Here is a 20,304-nt window from a genome sequence, read left to right as displayed (position 1 = left end):
CCCTGGAACTTAATATAGTAGGAATGTAATAAATATTTCTCAATTGAATTGATTACAGATCATGAGACAACGTTGTTTTGTGGTGTAATAGATTATGTTTACATTTCATAAAATGAGGGTAACTCAGATCTTGCATGAGTCCAATCACAGGCTTAGAACTAGGCCATCTAGTTCTATCCTCTCATTTTATAGATGAGCAAACTGAGGTTCAGGAAAGTTAAGTGACTTGCCCAAGTTCACACAGCTAATAAGAGACAGATTCTGAATTTGAACTCACTTCTCTTCACTCAATATCTAATGCTGTTTCCATGGCACCAAACCAACTCTTCCTTACAGGGTTACTGTGTGGATCAAATTAGGTGATAAAAAAGTATTTGTAAATCTTAAATTTGTAAAGCATAATAAAATGCTAGCTACAATAATGATGACACATTATTAGACATCATACTGATGAAGGTAAGGATTCTATTATGTATCATTGCACGGACTACATTTTTAAGATCTGAGTTTTGTACCTAATAGGTGCTTAATACATTTTTTGTTGAATAAAAAAAGTACTCTTTTAAAATGCAAATTCCCCTGGAAAGCATAACACTTGAAGTCATTAGCAGGTATTATCAGAGATTAGCAAGTCAGTCACTTAGGAAAATCAAGAGAAAAGGTGATAAAAAAGAAGGAAACTTTTGATTAGGGATATAGAGAAGGCTATGTTAGTTTCCTCACATTGCTTCAGTCTCTAATGGCAAATGGGAATGGAATCTTAAATCCTATCCACTTCTCAGCTCAAATTAGAAGAGTGAGATGTCTAAGAAAGCTCTTGGATTCAGTTAATGAGGAATTCTTTATTCTGAACTGGAAGGCAGAAGAACAGTTATGCTTTACTACCACCTAACTTGGACAACCTTTTTGAGTTTTAGTTTCCTCATCTCTTAAAATGTAGTTAGTTTTCTTCTAGTTTTAAAAATCTAAGGACTAATTATTTAGAACGATTAGGAAGAGTCATTCCTGATTCCTCCCAATCTTTAAATTCTTTCCTCTCTTCTAGGAGTTGTCATAAATTCCATTGTTAATTTAAGACTTTAATCTCTGATATAAGTGTAGGATTGTTAAAGGATTGTTAAATCTGAAATGGTTTATCAGTCATTATACTGTAATAGAATTGTCTTATTAGTCATTATACCAGGTTTCAGTAATGGAGAGGAAGGAAAGACTGGGAGGATGTCTGGTTGGGACTCAGGAAAATTTAGAGAGAAGTTACAAGGTAGTGGAACTGAGGAGGATAGGGAACCCTGAGGGAAATGGCCTAATTTTCAGTTATTTTTTTGTCAGGGATGTCTCTGTTCCCCAGGTAAGAGGATTATCTTTAGGTGATAATTAGGCATTGTTTATACTGGACAATTGGTGTTGTAGTGCTAGTAATGACTAATATCTGTAACTGAAATGATATTCCTGCATTTGCCCTCCTAGACTTTATGGTTATGTCTTATATCCTCACTCATTTTTTTTTTTGATTATTAGGACAATTTAGCAATATATTTTAAGTTCTTTGAGAGCAAATACTGTATCATTTTTGCATTTATATTCTCAGTACCTAGTATGAAACATGTTTAATAAATGCTAATTGATGATATGTTCAACCCTGATAGAAGACTGTAAGAAATCCAAGATATCTATCTATCTATCTATCTATCTATCTATCTATCTATCTATCTGTCTATCTATCTATATACATATATGATATGACCTGTAACTCCATATTGGTCTAAGTCAGATATGTCTAAGGGTCAGGTCCCTACTTTTTTGTCAGTCTTTCTCTCTCTCTCCCTTTCTCTTAGCTCTGTTAACAACATGCATTCAGGTTTTTCCATCATTCTAGTCAGAACCTGGAAGGAATAAACATTTTGTCTGGTCTGAGAAACTTTTGAAAATTGTTCAGTTTTTTTGTTACTCTTTATTAGAGTCTTTGAATGTAATGTAATATCATAGAACAAATACCTATTCATGCTTCAGAGAATAGAATTTTCTGGGATCAAAAATATACATTTATTAAAGGTAAGATGGAAAAATGCTTCTTATCAGATCTCTTCATACATTATACCTATCTTTTCATTCTCTATTGTTGGTTCAAGTTTTAGTCTTTTCCAAACACCAATTAATCTTGTACATAATGATTGTCATACTTTTCTTCAAATATCATTTCTGCAGGTCAAAACAAAACTGTCTATTTCAACCAATGGGAATTTGACAACTTTTTTTTATTAATATTGTCAAAAGTAGTTTTTGACTCCATCAACCCCATTAGGTAGGGTAATCTCATGAAAGTGGCTATTTTTTGACTATGTGGAAATAGAAATAGAGGTTTGGCAGAAAGAGGGTAAATATTTAAGGATATGATGGTGAAAAGTCCTAGAGGATACCAACTCTCCTGCATTTATCCAAGTATTGATGCAAAAAAGGCCAATAAATTAAATATTTGTACAGGAATACAAAGATCAATATGCTTCTTCATTTATCTCAGGGATATACAAAAAGATATATGAAGCTAGAAGCTCTGAGAGAAACATCCTGAGAAAGAAATTTAGCATGAGGACAGGTGAACAAGACAGAAGCTTAAAGTAATATTTACAGTAGAGATGCTCTAGGAGTGACATTAATCCACAGCACTGCCTGGAGTAGGAAGGCCCCTTGGAGGGTCTTTCATTGTACCCTGACAAGGGATAGCTCACAGTATAGCTGTGACCAGGAACACTTAGGCCTGCCAGTGTTCTGAGTGCAGATACATAAGGGGAGGTGGAAGTTAGTGTCATGAATCCCAGAAGTCAAAAACGGGCCCTGAATAGCCCATATCATAGAATTAAAGGGGGCACAAAAAAATTGAAGGGGGCACAAAAACTCAAATCAGAAACTAAGTCTTCAGATATAAGTAATTCAGAAGACATCAAACATTATAAAAAAATACAGGTCAAGACTTACTCCCCAATAACTACAAGCAATTTCAGAGAAAAAAAATGGTTTGACTACAAGGACACTGAGTATGTGGAAGAAAGAAGCAAGAGATTAAAAAAAGTGGAATTATAAATAAAATAAATATACTGGAAAAACTGGAAGAAAAACAAAGAAATTAAAACAGAAATTGGATACTCTTACCTAAGTAATAGACCCACTGACTATAGAATAGATCAAACAGAATTAATTGACTCCATAAAACAAGACATACTAGAATAGAATCAAATGATTTTTTAAAAATAGAAAAAAATAAAGCTATCTACTATTAAAAAAACTGACATAGAAAGCAGGTCAAGGAAAGATAATTTAAGCACCATCAAAGTCCTTGAAAACAAAGATCAAACATAGTACCTAGACATCACATTACAGAAATTATGAATAAAAACTGTTTTCTTTAAAAGAAAAAAAGAGCAAATTAAAATTAGAAAAGAAAATCCCCAATAGAAATCTTCCAAGAATGTCATAAGCAAAATTGTGATACTCTAGGTTAAAAAAATTAGTGGGAGCAACCAGAAAGAATTAATTCAAGTACCAAAGAACTATTGTATGGATTGCACAAGATTTTTCAGGGAACATAAAAATAAAAAGGTGAGAGAATTCTGGAATGTGGAATTATTAACCCCCCCCCCAAAAAAACTGACACACAAGAATAACTGATCCTGCAGGACACAGTGTCATCCTACCAAGAAAAATGTCTCTTTATTGGAATAGAGGATTTTTAAGTTAAGGAGGAAATTTGAAATTCAAATGAAAGAGTCAAGAAAAATTTAGAAAGATATGTACACTGAGGATTTAGAAGGTAAAATGATGATGAAGTACTTAAATTATAATGGAAAAGAATAGGAGTCTTTTTGCCTTTTTCATTTGAAATTTTATTTTATTTTTCCAATTACATGCAAAGATAGAATTTCAACATCTATTCATCTGCAAATTTATGAATTCCACATTTTTCTACCACCCTCCCTTCCCTCCCCTTTCATGGCATTAAACTGAAAGAAAATGGAGGAAAAAATGGAAAGGAATAAATGAGGAAGAAGAGGATAATTTACTATGTCTCATAATCTAGATTCATTAGAAGAAGAGTATACAGAGATGGAGAAAAAGATGGGGAAGGGACATAAGTCTCACTCTTATATGAGAAAAAAGTACAGCAAACTCAAAAAAGAAACAGTGGAGATAAGGAAAGGGACACAAGAATTTAAGAGAGAATATAGTATAAGTAATGGAATAGTCACAAGCAAAATAAATTTTAATCCAACTTCCAGGTGGATTGTAGAATAGGAAAAGGAAAGAAAAAACTAAGAAGTGAGTGGGATCTGGGTGAGGAGAAGAAAGTAGATGTAGTGTAGTGTAAGATCAATGATTCAATTACATATCATTGATGTCGATCAAATTCCATTTCTTTCAGCATACTATTCTTACTTTATTACCAGGGGATGGAGCATTCTTCAGTCAATAAGCATTTCTTAAGTTCACATGGTGCCAGGCACTGTGCTAAGTGTTAGGGATACAAAAGAATTATATTTTAATCAGTCTCTGTCCCCACAATCTAGTGGGGTGAGAGAATGAAAAAAAAATATGTACAAACAAGCTATATGTAGGATTAAATAAGAAATAATTTAAAGAAAAGGGGAATTAGGAGTTTTCCTTCCATTCTTCCTTCCTTCCTTTCTTTATTTTTCTTCCTTCCTTCCTTCCTTCCTTCCTTCCTTCCTTCCTTCCTTCCTTCCTTCCTTCCTTCCTTCCTTCCTTCCTTCCTTCCTTCCTTCCTTCCTCTCTCTCTCTCTCTCTCTCTCTCTCTCTCTCTCTCCCCTCTTTTCTTTCTTGGAAGCAGATTCTAGGGTTTGGTAATAGTTTTACCAAAAAGAGAATAAATAAAACAGAATCAATGAAACAACTGAAGGCATTGCATAGAAGAGGTCAGAAGGGGATTCAAAAGGAAATGAAAGAAATTTAGATGGCTTTGGAATTAACACACCAAGTAGAGTACACTTGGATTCTCCATAGTGCTTCTGCAATTGTGGGTTAATGTTTTATTTTATGCCAAATGTGGCAGATAACTTTGACTATGAACAATATTAGTACTTTTTTTAGAATCTGACGATTCTAAGGTCTAGCAGTGAAGGAAGGTCAGAGTCAAGACTTGACATTTGAAATTTACTATTTTCTTCCCATTTGTCTATATATCATACTGGGGGTAACATAATTTCAGGAAAACAGACCAGTCTCTTAGATAATAGGATAAGAGCTTGTTTTCTTTTTTTTATGAGGGGTGAGTATGAAAAAGTATATAGGAATGAGGAAGTAGGAAGAGTTACCTCTGGATAGATTTTGTAATATTATGAATTAATAGTGATTTAATTTTCAAAATAATGGTGACAATTGGGGGCCAAGGAGGGGAATGAGCATCTCTATAGCATTTATGTTCCAGGTTTTGTGCTAAATGCTTTACAAATATTGTCACATTTTTATCTTCACAACAACCTTGAGAGGATATATGTGTGTGTGTGTGTGTGTGTGTGTGTGTGTGTGTGTGTTTATGCATATTTATACTTTAAGGTTTATCAAGTACTTTTGTGTACAATATCTCCCAACAATTTTAGGATGTAATACCATAGGTATTTTTTAGTTACCACATTTTACCAATTGAAAACTTTTGTTTTAAACTCAAGTTTAAATGTCTTGTCTCTGATTATATACCTGAAAAATTTTAGAGTTTGGATTCAAAATTTTTTTTGTTCTTGTTAATTACTAAGTCACATTAGTGTTCTTTATTCTTTACAATCTAGTTCTTCTGATTTGTACTCTGTTTTCTAGATGCATCATGAGGCAGTTAACTTGTTCATCTCTCTTTAGCTGCTATCTTTGGTAGATCACATGTATCAGGAAAAGAAACAGGGAGAAAATAATAGTGTCTATTTTATAGAAAAGAGAGGGAAAAGAGATTAGTAAAGGAACCAATCAAATTATTCTATTTTATACTTGGTGTTCTTCAATTCTGCTTTCAAGTTTTGCTTTGTTTAACAACAAAGACAAAACCCTTTATACAGTTATAGGTTTTGCCAGTTTCAGACCACTGAACAGTTGCATTGGGAGATTGCAGAAGTCCTTCAAATCCTATGAATAGCCATGTCCAATGTTTTATTACAGGTGATTATATGACTATATCTTAGATAATTCATCTTGAATAGCACAGTGTTGTCATCCACATAGCAGAGATTAGGATAGGGTAACTAGTTAGAGAATCAGCAACAAAACAGGGGAGAAAGAGGAACATAGGAATCATCATCCTTGAGATTTGGTTCCCAGTTTGACAACTCATTTTAGAGCCTTAGACGAGTGATTCAAAGGGGCAGTGAAAATGTCCAATGTTTTAAAGTTTAGGCTTTTAGCTTTATTGACAGTGCAAAACAGCTCAATATTTAAAGCAAAACAAAGTAGAAATGTACCCCTCCCAACTTTTTGTACTACTATTTCCAATGCCATTGAAATTTTCTTCCAGCTGGACTGGCTTTACTTGGGTTTAACACAATGAATCTCAGTTGGCAAATGAATGTCTTTGTAGGCCTGTGCCAAGAGAAATATTCATCCTCATATACCTATTTTTTCTATAAAGTTGGTAATCTTTCCATGGAAGACAGTGATGAATTTGGGCAAAAAAATTACAAAATAACAGCTTTCTACTCAAGTCTCAACTTTTTTTTTAACTTAATGCATGAATATTTTCAATTTGGTCCATAGTTTGGTAAATATCGTAAGAATTTTGCACCTTGAAACTATCTCCTTGAGCTCCCACTCCATCTCCATATAATTCCCCTTCTCTATTGCCTTCCTTACCCTAAGACTTATTTGGGGTCTCCATGTTTTTCAAGCACAGATTCAGAGCACAACTCTGGCTGGGAGGAGCTACGAAAAAGAGACATCCAGTGAGGTAGAGTTTAGAGGGAGGGAGGTGGAGGTGAAGGGATATGTTCTGAAGCAGAAGATTCTCCTGGGGCATATTAAAAAGATGGACGCTTTGCCCTAGTGCTATTTCTGCATTTATGCCTTTTTAATGGTCCAGTAGAGAGATCAATAGGATGTGTGCGACTAGGTTAGTAATGGGAATGTTAGGTGACAGCAATGAACAAGATGGTTATGGAATCTACAGGCTAATGAAAAATACTGCTGAAAACTGACTACTCTTTTCTTTTTTTCCCCTTCCCTCAGGGCTGCCACAGAAGTTCTTGCAGTATTACTGAAATCTAGTAAGTGCCTCTTTTAAAAATTATTTATTTTTCCTCACAAAGGTGAATGAACTGGGTTTTCTTGCCATCTCTATCCAACTTTCTGCCTACAAAACAATGAGGTGGAGCTCTAAGGAGTCCTTTGGAGAATATCATTTTTATGCTGTAGGCAAAGGTTTATCAAGACAATTAAAATTTCTCACGCAGCAGCATCCTTGTATATATGTGCCTACATGTTTGGTTCTGTAATCCATGTGTTTGTGTAAAGGTCATGGATTCCAGAACCCTTTCCTACTCCTTATTTAATAGGCCCAAAAAAACCTACCAGTATTAGAATGGGCTCCAGATTTCAAGGGCAAATGTAGAGTGTGTGGAGGAAGAAATAGGTAGAAGGAATGCTGGTTACATTAGTATCATATATATGAAGCAGAAGAGGATATTACCAGTTATTTGGACAGTGGAAACAATTTTTCTGAATGCAATGCAAACTTTCCCCTCAATTATATAGATCAATTAAAAATACTTGAAGTGAGGGTAATCTTCATTTGACCTAACTAAACTGGGTCAAAGTTAATCACAGCACCAATACCAAATACTCTGCATATGGAATATAGCATTATTTGAATTTTTTCTGGGGGTAGGGGGAATTCAGGGCTGTGATTTACTCAATTTAGGGAATGCTGAATCAGGGACAAACATCATCTTCATCATCATCTTTTCTCTAAGTTTCTTTTTATTTTCTTTTTATTTTCTCTAAGTTTCTTTTTGTCTCATCAAGTTAAACTGGATCTTTGGTAATTGACTGACTGAATTATGATATTTTTTTTTCTTGTGGAGGCTAAGTCCTATGAATAATAACTGAGTTTTACTAAGTCTTATAAGTAAATTTGCAGTTTTAAAACAGAAACAGCAAACTTCTTTAGACTGAGCATGATGAAAGTAGATTATATATTTCACCCCTTGTCCTAAATGAACAAAGATATTGAGATTTGAATTCAATTTTTGGGAGCCTTTTATAGTATCAGTATATATATATATATATATATATATATACAGTAACCTAATCTGATGGGATAGTGTAAGCAGTAAGAATGAATTGGAGAGTGAGGAGCAGGGAAGTTATGCAAACCTTAAAATAGGAGACAGACAGAAAAAAGTTACCACTGGGTTCTGGTAAGAGAATTGGACTTTTGTAAGACCAAATCTGACTCGGGGTTTGTGTGTCTATTTCCATGACTTAATTGCCCTGCCTGTTGCTCTCCACTATAACACCAAAGTGCTTGATACAGTAATATCCGGGGAAGGTATTGACATTCAGAAATTCTAGGAATGAAGGATTAGATGCTGAGAGTGGTACAAGAAGAACCCTGTAAGAAAGGGAAAACTATGGTTAGAGGAGTGAGCTTCTTTTTACCTTCTCCAAGTGCTAGTACTATACATCTCTGGATATGAAGATCATTTGTTTTTAGAGAAGTTGCTGTTTCATAGAAATAGTATATAACTTGTGACCCCTATCTGTCCTCATACAGATCAGGTCTGGGTCTGAGGGACTAACCCAAGGACAGTCAGTTTCTTTCATTGGCTTGTTACTCTCATCTCTACTTCAGGAATACTTCTGAATAGGCTCAAGTATCTGTCTTGTCTATTTCCTCAAAAATGAGTGAAAAGGGTTCCCAATAACAGGATAATCATTAAAGATAGGAAATGAAAAAATGAGTAATGAACAACTAATACTTTACCCCATGGAAAAATGAGTAACGAACAACTAATATTTTACCTCAGAAGGCACAAAAGACTCACAGAAGTCTCACAGATTAAAAGAAAAAAATATACCCCTGAAACTGATAATCAGCTCCCTCAGAAAACACTTGAATTTGAGCTTATTATTATTATGATTCTAGTGAATCTCTCTTTGCCACAGAGTTCTGAATAATTCTTTTGAGACTCATAGCAATAACTTGTGATTTAGAAGACTCCCCTCAAAATGAGAATTCTTTGAGGATTGTTGACCAAGAAAGTTTCTTCCAATTAGATCTACAGAGACCAATTTATTCAGTATTTGATCTCCATACAGGACACTGATTTGGGGATATGCAAATAATCCTCTTCTTTCTTCAAGGATCACATATCAAAAAATGCATTATTGTTCTTGAAGGTCTAATCCTAGATCTTTCAAACTTGAGAATTCTAGAATTTGCCTCAAGGCAATGTCTAGAGAATGTCCTTTTTCTCTTTAGAAGGCATATTCTAAGATCATGTTGCCTTTGAGAATTCAAAATCTCCCCCTCTTCCATACACAAATCTAGGATTCATGAATATTTTTTAAGTTCTACTTTTTTGGACTTTTTGTGTTCAAAGCACGTCTACCTCTGCCAGTACATCTTCAGGATTCCTAGCATCACTCCAGATCTTGTCATCTCTGGTGTTGGGGAAGCTTGCTATCATGTCTCTGGTCTCTGACATGTTCAGATAAGGAAATATGAAGCAGAAAAGCAGAAAGAAGGCCTTAAATTTGAGTTCCAAAGACATCCTTCTAGTTCAACATGTTTTTTGCCTTTATTCACAATTAACTTCTTAGAAGTTAGAGGGAAATATTATTTTTCTTATCTCCTTGCCACACTCTGGAAGAAATCACAAATGAAAAGCCAAATATGGAATTCTAAAGCAAGGGAGAGTTGCTTTGTCAGCTTTTTTTTTTTTTTTTAATACCATAGAGCAGGGGCGGGAATCTCATTTCTGCCAAGGGTCATTTGGATATTTATAACATCATTCATAGACCATACAAATTATCAACTTAAAAATTTACCTGGGCAGAGCCAAGATGGTGGTATGAGGGCAGGAATTTCCAGACATTCTCCCCCCCCCAAAAAAATTCCAAAAGCCAAAGCATTGTGACTCTAACCATATTTTAGAGGGGGCAGAACTCACAGAGAGACTGAGTGAAGCTATTTCCCCATCCAAGACAACTTGGTAGACCCACACAATCTGTTCTACTAGGACTGGGTATTGGAAAAAAGCCTCAGTGCAGCCGGCCTCCAGCTGCACCATGCTTCCCTAGTCCACCAGGCAAATGGATCCCTAGGGGCACCTGGGTCTATGACAATAGGGGTGCTTTCCAGACTTCTTGGCTCAGGAGTGCTGGGACAGATTGTAGCATCAGCAGGAAAACTATGCTGCGCCGGAGTAAGTGTGGAACCCAGGCCAGTGCCAGCCTCAGGGCAGCCCAGACTTGGGAAACTGCAGAGTCACCTAGCAGTTGTTTCCAAAGTCATGAGCCCACAAACCATAAGGGGATAGGGAGAGGCTGCAGATGTCTCTTTGTTATCCCTGGGACAAGACTCTGCTGCTTTGCCCATACTGAGATCCAGGGCCCATTCTGGACCTGCCCATATTAGGGGAGCAGGGATCCTTCTCACAGCTCCAGGTCAGAGGGGAGGGCTGGTGATCATCCACAGTCCAGAGCACAGACAAGAGAGCAGTTGGAGCCTCTCATAAGACCTTGGAGGAATTGAAGTTGGGTGGGGATATCCCCAAACCCCCTAAAACATTTGGAAGTGCAGTGAATCAGCCATAAGCCAAGGAAATGAACAAACAACAGAAAAAGAAGAACCTGAACATATAAAATTACTTTGGTCCCATGGAGGATCAAAATACACACATAGAAGATGACAAAGTCAAAGCTTCTGTATCCAAAATCTCCAAGAGAAATGGGAAATGATCTCAGATTATGGAAGAGCTAAAAAATACTTTGAAAAGCAAGTAAGGGAGGTAGAGGAAAAATTGTGAGTAGAAATAAGAGCATGGCAGGAAAATGAGAAAACCAGGTCAAGGAGAAACCAAAAAATACTGAAGAAATTCACATGTTAAAAATCAATTTAGGTCAAATGGGAAAAAAAAAACAGTCTGAAAGGCAAATGAAGAGAAGGATGCTTTAAAAAGTAGAATTGGCCATTTGGAAAAGATTAATAAAGCTCTCTGAAGAAAATAATTCCTTCAAATGTAGAATGGAACTAAAGGAAGCTGATGACTTCGCAAGAAGTCAAGGAATAATAAAAAAACAAAAGAATGAAAAACTAGAAGAAAATGTGAAATATCTCATTGGAAAAACAACTCACCTGGAAAACAGGTCTAGATGAGATAATTTAAAAATTATTGTGTTACCTGAAAGTCAAAGCCAGGAAAAGAGATTTCATTATTCAAGAAACAATCCAGCAAAATTGACCTGATATCCTAGAAGCAAAGGGTAAAATAGAAATTGAGGGAATTCATTCTCACATCTACTGAAAGAGATTTTTCCCCAAAGAATTCCTGGGAAAATTGTAGCAAAATTCCCAAACTTCCAAGTCAAAGAGAAAATACTGCAAGCAGCCAGAAACAATTCATCTATCATGGTGCTACAGTCAGGATTACACAGGATTTGGCAGTGTATACATTAAAGGCTTGTAGGACTTGAAATATGATATTCTGGAAGGCAAAAGTTTGGATTACAACTGAGAGTCAACTACCCAGAAAAACTGCACATCATGTTTCAGGGCAAAAGATGGACATTCAATGAAATAGGACTTTCAAATTTTCCTGTTGAAATGACCAGAACTGAACAGAAAGTCAGGTGAAGCATAAAGAGGGTGGATGGGAAGGGCTAATTATAAGGGATTTAATGATATTGAACTGTGTGTATTCCTGCATGGGAAGAAGATGCTGATAACTCACATGAGGCTTCTCATTTATAGGAGCATTTAGAAGAAGCTTACATAGACAGGGCACAGGAGGGAGCTGAATATAATTATATAATATAATATAAAGATGGAGTCAATGGGTGATAAAGTACTGCAAAAAAGCAAAAGGAGAGGTAGAATGGGCTAAGATTTTATATAAAAGAGTCAAGAAAATGCTTTTGCAAAGTAGTAGAAGGGGAAGGTGAGGGGGAATGAATGAGCCTTCATTCTCATCAGAAATGGCTCAGAGAGGAAATAACATACACACTCAATATAGAATAGAAATCTATCTTACCCTAGAGGAAAAATGAGAGGGGGAAACTGATGAGATAAGGGGAATGGGGGAGGGGAAGGGGGAATAGGTGGTAGAAGAGAGGGAAGATGGTAGGAGAGGGTACTCAGATACAACACACTTCTGAGGAGGGACAGGGTGAAAGGAGAGAGAGATAGAATAAATGGGAGTGGGAGGAATAAAAAGGAGGGTAATACAGTAAACAGTAACTGTGGGAAAGGATATTGAAGCAACTTCTCTGATGGATTTATGATAAAGAATGCAACTCAACTGAGAGACAGAGTTGATGGTATCTGAACACAAAGGGAAGTATATTGGTTCTTTTCTCACTTCATTTCTCTTGAAATTTCTCTATTTTTTTGGGGGGGGAGGGAAGTTTATGTTTATTTTCACAAGATTATTTTAATAATGTGAAAATAAATAAATGAAGTTTCATTACCTATAAAAAATTAGCCTACTAAATTTGGTGAAACATTTGATTCACTTTTAAAAACCACCTAGATTTATTGATTTTCAAGTTTTTCCTACAGCTAACATGGAAGAGCTGGACCAAATTATCTTATGGGCTGCATAGGCTAGACATTCCCTATCCCTGCCATAGAGAGACAGTACCATTTATTGGAATGTAGTCTTCTGAGTTTTAGCCAGACAATCGTATTGGATTTTCCTATGTACTCTTAGGAAGTCACCTATGGTCTTGTCCATACAATCAGATGCCCCAAAACAAAGGTCCTTGGCTTATGATCTCACCAAGTTGACAGAAGAATTCATCAAATACCCCTAGGGACTTTGACTCTAATTTGTTTCATTCATGCCTTTTAATCTAAAAACATAGCACATGGCAAGAAAAGAAAGAAACAAAGAAGCAAAGAAAATAAAATAAAAAGTGTCCCTATCCTCAAAGTGCTTATATTTCAAATAAAGGTCTTCATACATCTTTCTGTCACATTAGCCCTTGAATCAAGAATTCCAACTATAGAGTATATACAATGTGTCATGCAATAAGGGAGAGGAGCTACAAATGCAGGTAACTCTTGTAAGCCTTTGAATTAAAAAGATGGGTTTTAAAACATTAAATATGACAAATATTTTTCATTCACATGTCCTAGGATGTACTCTGGTGCAATAGAGTGATGTTAGTGTCTTCACATTTCTTGTTGTTTTGCCCCTTTTAGTAACAGTGCAAAGAATTTATCATAGTAATTGCCGTAATAAAGGTCAATCACATTGAAAGTCTGTTTGTCCCTTTTATGATGGAAATACTAACACAACAGTAACAGTAAATGTAGCCATTACTTCTTTGTGCTGAAATATTTGTGGTCATTGTTGATTAAGAAGACATAAAATCCCCTTATAATTATAAAATTGTAACACACTTATATTTAAATACTTCTGTGCATCTGAGGGAAATTAAGATTTTTTTAATTATTCAAGTTGTATTATTCTTTTCTTTCAAAGATACTAGAACCATTCCATAGTAACCAAAGCACAAAGGTGAATCCCTTATTTTAATCTAATTGATGCAATACGCTAATCATAACTAAAATCATTTATCAATTGATCATGTATTGCCTTTAACTTCCAAAGGTGATGATCTTTTCTGCTCACTAGTAATATATATACACACATATATACATATGTATATATATATGCATATATGTATAGTGTATAGTATATGCATATGTATAGTTGTATAGTATATACATTACATATATCATATATATTTTAATTTGTGGTTGGACTAGATGTTCCCTAAACTTCTTAACTCCATGATTTTATGACTTTATGATTGTAAGATGGTAAGGTCTTACTGAATTATTCAAGAAAGAATGAGAGACAATGTAATATGTAGGTTATTTCAAGTATATTCAAGTAGCCACCTGTTTTCAAATACGTGTCTTCATTTGAACCTCACCTCCTAACTAATCTAGCATCCCCAAAACTGGAGTTAAATTCCTTTTAGTGAAAAAGAAATAAAGAAAATTGAGCAATGACTTTGAAATTTGAGGACCTGAGTTTGAATCTATTTTGTCATTTAAATTCCTTTGTGACCTTTGTCAAACTAATTTCTTTGGGTCTCAGTTTGCTCATCTTTAAAGTGAAAGGGTCACATTAGATTATTTTTAAGGTCCATTCCAGCTCTAAATCTATAGTTCTAGAATATTTTGGGAATGTCATATTCAAATATCATAGTATGCTTCTTTAGTTTTTTCTCATTACTGCAGCTAAATTTATCTGGCATAACCAATTACGATCTTGAAGTGTATAAAGGCCCTGAGATATAGGACAAATAGATTTTACCCAAATGCTTTGGAGAAAGGGAAAACTGAATAGGAGAGACAGAAAAGAGCAGACTAGAATGAACATTCCAGTAATAAGAGTGCTTTGATTGAGGGAGGGTGAAGGAGAAGATGGTTTCCAAGAAGAAAGTGAAGTAAAAAAAACAAACATGAATAGTAGTGAAGAAACCAGATGTAAAATAGTTTAGGAATTTATCTAAGATCAACCTTGCATCCAACTAGCTACTCCATGGTAACCAAATATCGACCAGATAGCATTAAAGTCAACAGGATCAAAGCATTTCTTTTGTGTCCTTTTCTCTCATCAGGAGGGAGAATATACTTGGAAATCTCATTTCTCTTCTTGTCTCAGCAGTTATAGATCCTTGAAGTTAAAAAAAATGAATCTCTGATTCATGCCTCAGTAGTTATATGGGCTCAACCTAAATCCCATACATTTTCTACCAATATCTTTCTCCTCCCCTCCTCTCTCATCTTCCCTTTGCCTCACCCATCTTGTGCACAAATACACACACACACACACACACACACACACACACACACAAAGACAGACATTCAGACATTTACAGATACAGACACAGTCTCACACAGTCACATACAGACAGACACATACATGTCTTAGTTGAACAAATGATAGAATTAATATTTTTGAAATGAAAGCTTTGGACTATTACACTTTATCCCATGCAAAATCATTTAGCTTTTTATTACTGGGATTTAATAAAGCTTTGATTAAGAAATAGTACTTCATCTACTGCAGACAATCTTTTCTATAATAAATCACAAAGGCATATTGTCTTTTGTCTCCAGCTTCCTCCCCTTCTATATTTCTACTTTCCCTTGTTCCCAGTCCTTCTAACTCTTTTTGTGCCTCTCTTTTCTTCTTCCTCTCTGTGTCCTGCTGTCTTTTATCATAAACATTAGAAATAAATGAATTTGTGAAAAATCATAGCCCTAGAAGCAGCTTTTAAATGAGCACACAGCAATGGGATCATGTCTGACTTGTACTGGCTTGAGTGATGAATTCTCAAATAATGCTTTGGTATTAACCTTGCCGCCCAGATTTAAAGGTCACGTTATTGCAACAAGGAAACACCTTCTGGTTCAAGCACTAAATCTTAATAAGGGAATGATAGGGCTGCTTCAGTGTTGCTTTCAACTTAAATGCAGAATTAGCATTGAGGAAAGTAAAATTTGCAAGAGGTGGGGGAAGCAAGAAGGAAGAGAAGAAAAGAGGGAAAGAAAGTACAGGAGAGTTAATTGGAAGCTTGGCAGACAGACCACAGATGCTTCACTGTTTTTTTCCTACTAGATTATTTGCCTAAATGAGAGGGAAAGAAACCACAATGGGAAAGTCTTTACTCATTTTTGGTGAGAACTTGAGATTATTAGAGCTCCGAGCTAGCACAGAAAAGAGATTGAGGTACAAAGCAGATATAGTGTAAGTATGGTCTGGAAGGAAAGTAAAACATCATTTCTAAGATGTATAATCTATTGCTTGGACAGTTTGTCATATTACAAGATGACCAAAGTCAACTAGAGACAATTAACAAGTATTTATTAGGCACCTATTTTTTTGCAAGACATTGTGTTTGGTCCTATGGTACAAAGTCAAAGAATGAAATACATTTATTAGGCAATTACTAAGTGCAAGTTTTTAGGTTAGGTTCTAGGTTTATGAAGAAAAAAATGAAATAGTCTCTGCTCTCAGGTAGTTAACATTCTATTGGGGGAGAGGAACAGAACATGAGCACAAATTATGCCATAAAGGAAACTGATGTGGCAGAGAGGACTAACACCTGGGAAAAGAGTGGTGGTGAACAAGTGAGAGGTGCCTTCTCACTTGAGACTTGATCATTTGGATGTATAGTCCCTCTACTTTGGGTCAAATAGTACATTTCTGCTGCTCCGATTCTTTCTCTAACTGGCAACCTATATCTTTGTCTCCAATATTTGAATTACTGGCAGCATCCTTGATTTTGCATAGTTGACCCCCTTAGCCAGATAGGGAATGTGCCTTTTTTGCCCAATGAACACTACTTGACCAATACTTATAATCATTGTACTTATGGAAAAAGTAAAATAAATACAAATGAGATAATAATGACTGGTGGTAATAAAATTAAAGAAGGAAGGGGAAGCAGAACTGATAATTCATTATCTTCCTATTTTCTTGATGGCTCCACATCAACTAGGTTCTCTGGATATTTGACCCTTGATCAGAGTCTAGAGTGGTAGTGCATACTCTCCATGATCAAATGAGGGTATGATCTCTCAGGGAAGTGATTCCTAGATCACAAACTCACAGGAAATATCATGGGAATCATTCTTATTTTTGTACAATTACCAATTTTATTATTATAGTTTAAGGTAATTTTCTTTCAGTTTCTATATGTCTTTGGCTAGAGAAATATAGCATTACTCATAGGGAAAGCTAAAAATCAGCATTAAATACATTTTATTGATATATACATTTGTTACATGAAAATGGGGACTTTACTGAATTTGGTGTGAATCCCCATCACAATCCACATTTTTCATATTGTTGATTTTTATGAGAACTGCTGATGGGGGTGGCTAGGTGGCACAGTGGATAGAGCACCAGAGACTCCTGGAGTCAGGAGTACCTGAGTTCAAATCTGACCTCAGAAGCTTAATATAATTACCTAGCTGTGTTGCCTTGGGCAAGTCACTTAATCCCATTGCCTTGCAAAAAGGATAAATAAAAAAAGAACTGCTGATGATTCTCAAAGAACTTAAAGCAGGAATTTTTACCTTTTTTTGAGTGTGTTATATACCCCTTTGACAGCCTGATGAAACCTTTGCACTCCTTAGCAGAATGATGTTTTAAAAGCATTAAAATAAAATACATAAGATTACAAAGCAAATGAATTATGTTGAAATTATATTATTTAACAAAGTCTAACACAAACCATACTCAAAATAGAAACAAGCAAACAAAAAAATAAGGTCAGATTCACCAGATTAAAAATCCTTGGTTTAAGGCAGGGTAGAGGGATAACAGACTGGCTTGTATTAGACCAACAAAATAATTTTTTTCTGGCACTAGCAGCCACAAGCAGTACTTAAAATTCAATAAATCTAGGCACTTTTTAGGGGTGAATTAAATGTTTGACTAAATATAGCAGGTTCATTTAAAAATTGATAATTTTGTTTGGTTCACAAATGATGTTATAAATATCCAAATGACCCTTGGCAGGAAAAAAAAAGTTCTCCATCCTTGGTTTAAGGGAATTATGATTATTTACATCAAAGAAAAAGAGACTGAAAGGCAATTCAATTATGTATTCCAGGTATATGAAACATTCTTATATGAGCTAAGGTTATAGATGACAAGTAAATGAGAATGTGTCACTCAACATAGGAAGAACTGAAGGATAAATACAGGGTAGACTTTGTCCATGAATCTGAATGTGTGGACAAGGTTTCATGGAAAGAATATAGATATATGAGCTAAAAATAATCAGTATACCTGTGCAGGGTGCCAAATTGGAGCAATAAGTTTTGGTTTCTTGGAATTAGAAGAATTAATTGGTGATAGAGGAAGGACAAAACAGATATGAAACCTTATTCAAATTTTTTCTATATTATGTTACACTCCAGTACAATGTATGGAAAATGTAATTTTTTTCTGGGTATATTGTTCAGTTTTCTTTGACAAATATATACATATACACACACACATACATAATACATATATATATATACACATGCATATTTGTTTATTCATATATTTTAAATAGAGAAAAGTGAGGGAGAAAGTGGAAGAACTCCTCCCACTCCCCTCAATCCCTCAGGCAACTGTCAGTCAGTCTATGAGTTAAAATAATACTGGGGATCCCTTCATTCTAGAGGCATTGAAGAATACAAGCAGAGGGTGATTCTTTCTTACACCATATGATGGTGCTGTTCTTTTAGCTATCCTGGTTGCCAGCAGTCCAATATTTATTTTCAGTGAGTAATTTGTTTATCAGGAGGTTATTTTAATCTAATTTTGGTCATATTTGCTATTCCACACTATCTGTACTTCCCAGTGTTAGCAGCTTGCATGGCTTGGAAGAAATTAGCTGAAGATGGTCTCCGAGGCATTTGCTGAGCCGTTATTTAGGGGAATGGGGAGGGAGCTTGAAGAACTGAGGGTTATGAAAGCAGATGCAACTTGTTGCACCATTAATGTCATTACAGTGACTGAAAAGGAATCATGGGGACTGTGAACCTCTAGCATAACTTTTTGAGAACTGCCTCTGATTTAACACTAGTATTTCCCTGTCTGTAACCTTTCCCTGACTCTGGTTCCCACTTCCTATTTTTACCCACCCAAGAACAAATTCACTTTCTGATTAAGCATCAATCATCCAGCATTTATTAACCCCTGCTATGTATCAAATGCTCTGAAAAGCTCTGGGGGTATGAAGAAAAGAAATGAAATGACATTTGCCCTCAAAGAGCTTTCAATGGAGAGTGTGTGGAGGAGGGATAAATATATAATCATGGATAAATAAATGTCAGATAAATAAATACAAAATAATTTGGGGCTGCCAGATTTAACTATAAGGATTCAGAAAAGTCAAGGAGGTGGACTAGAGCTGAGTCTTAAAGAGGTTTGAGTTTTCCAAGAGTCAAAAAGAGTAATTCCTTTTTGTTTTGGCATTTACATTGTTCTCCCAAACCATTTCACTAATTTGAAAGAGACTTCAAATATCCAGTCAACTCCCTCATTTTACAGACTTAGAAATTGAGACCCAGAGAATTAACCAAACTCACAATAGTTTAGTGAATCCCAAATCCAAAGCTGAGTCTACTTATAGCAGTTTACTTTTCTAGTCAACCAGCTCTTTTTCTCTTAGTGGTCCCTGGGTCATTTTTGCCCTCAGTTGGGAATTAGGAGACCTTTATTCTAGTTTCAATTCTGGTATTTGCTATATTTTCTTGGGAAAACTACTCATCTTACCTCTGTGAGACTCAGTTTCTGATCTCAAAGCTTTAATATTCTAGGGTTCCATGATTATAATAGAAATTGAAATGGCTTTAGCAAACTTCTAGCTTGTTGTTTATTTGGTGAGAGGATAATGCAGATAAGAAATGAAAGAAAGGAAGAGTTTTTTTTATATTTCTACACTTCATATAATTTATAAGTTTTTTTTGGGTGTCTTTTGGGAACTAGGCTCAGTGGATAGAGTGCTAGGTCTAGAGTCAGGAAGACTTGCAGATTTTCATGTCAGATACATATTAGTTGTGTGATCTTTGACAAGTCTCTTTACCTTGGTCTTAGTTTTATCAACTGTAAAATAGGGTATAAAAACATTTCTCTCCAAGGGCTTTTGTCAAGAACATGGTGCCTGAGACATAGTAGATTCTATATAAATATTAATATTATTATTGTCATTATTGTTGGAATTGAATCTATGATTTCCTTGGACATTAAAATCTCTTGGTTGAGGAAATTCCCTCAAACTAGTACAGATAGTCAAATTCTTTGCAATTAAGCTTAAGGAGTTGTCCAGATCAGTGGTGTGAAACTACAATAGAAATGGGCACACTAAACTACATGAGAAAATCTGTGACTGTCTACAAATAACATTGTCTACGTTTTGTTGTATTTTTTTTGTTAAATATTTCTGAATTACATTTAGTTTGTTTCCTGTGAGATTTGTGTTTAATACCCCTGGTCTAGATCAATGAGAAATTAAGTGATTTCTTAGGGTCACATAACCTTGTGGTGTCCGAGGTAAATCTTGAACCCT

The 20,304-nt window shown here is 35.3% G+C and overlaps 1 protein-coding gene across 4 annotated transcripts in view; it reads left to right on the top strand.

The window, feature by feature from the left end:
* The window catches only part of AGBL1 (AGBL carboxypeptidase 1), a 1,019,050-nt gene that overhangs the window by 124,291 nt on the left and 874,455 nt on the right, over window positions 1-20,304 (top strand). For all 4 annotated transcript variants that reach the window (XM_074234136.1, XM_074234135.1, XM_074234137.1 and 1 more), the window contains one exon: window positions 7,216-7,253. In XM_074234136.1, coding sequence (XP_074090237.1) covers window positions 7,216-7,253 — 38 coding nt within the window. The remainder of the gene's footprint in view (window positions 1-7,215; window positions 7,254-20,304) is intronic.

Source organism: Macrotis lagotis, chromosome 4, assembly GCF_037893015.1.
Source record: "Macrotis lagotis isolate mMagLag1 chromosome 4, bilby.v1.9.chrom.fasta, whole genome shotgun sequence".
In the NCBI taxonomy this organism is placed as follows: Eukaryota; Metazoa; Chordata; class Mammalia; order Peramelemorphia; family Peramelidae; genus Macrotis; species Macrotis lagotis.
The sequence above is the reverse complement of the archived record's forward strand: the minus strand, read 5'-3'. Positions and strand labels throughout refer to the sequence as shown.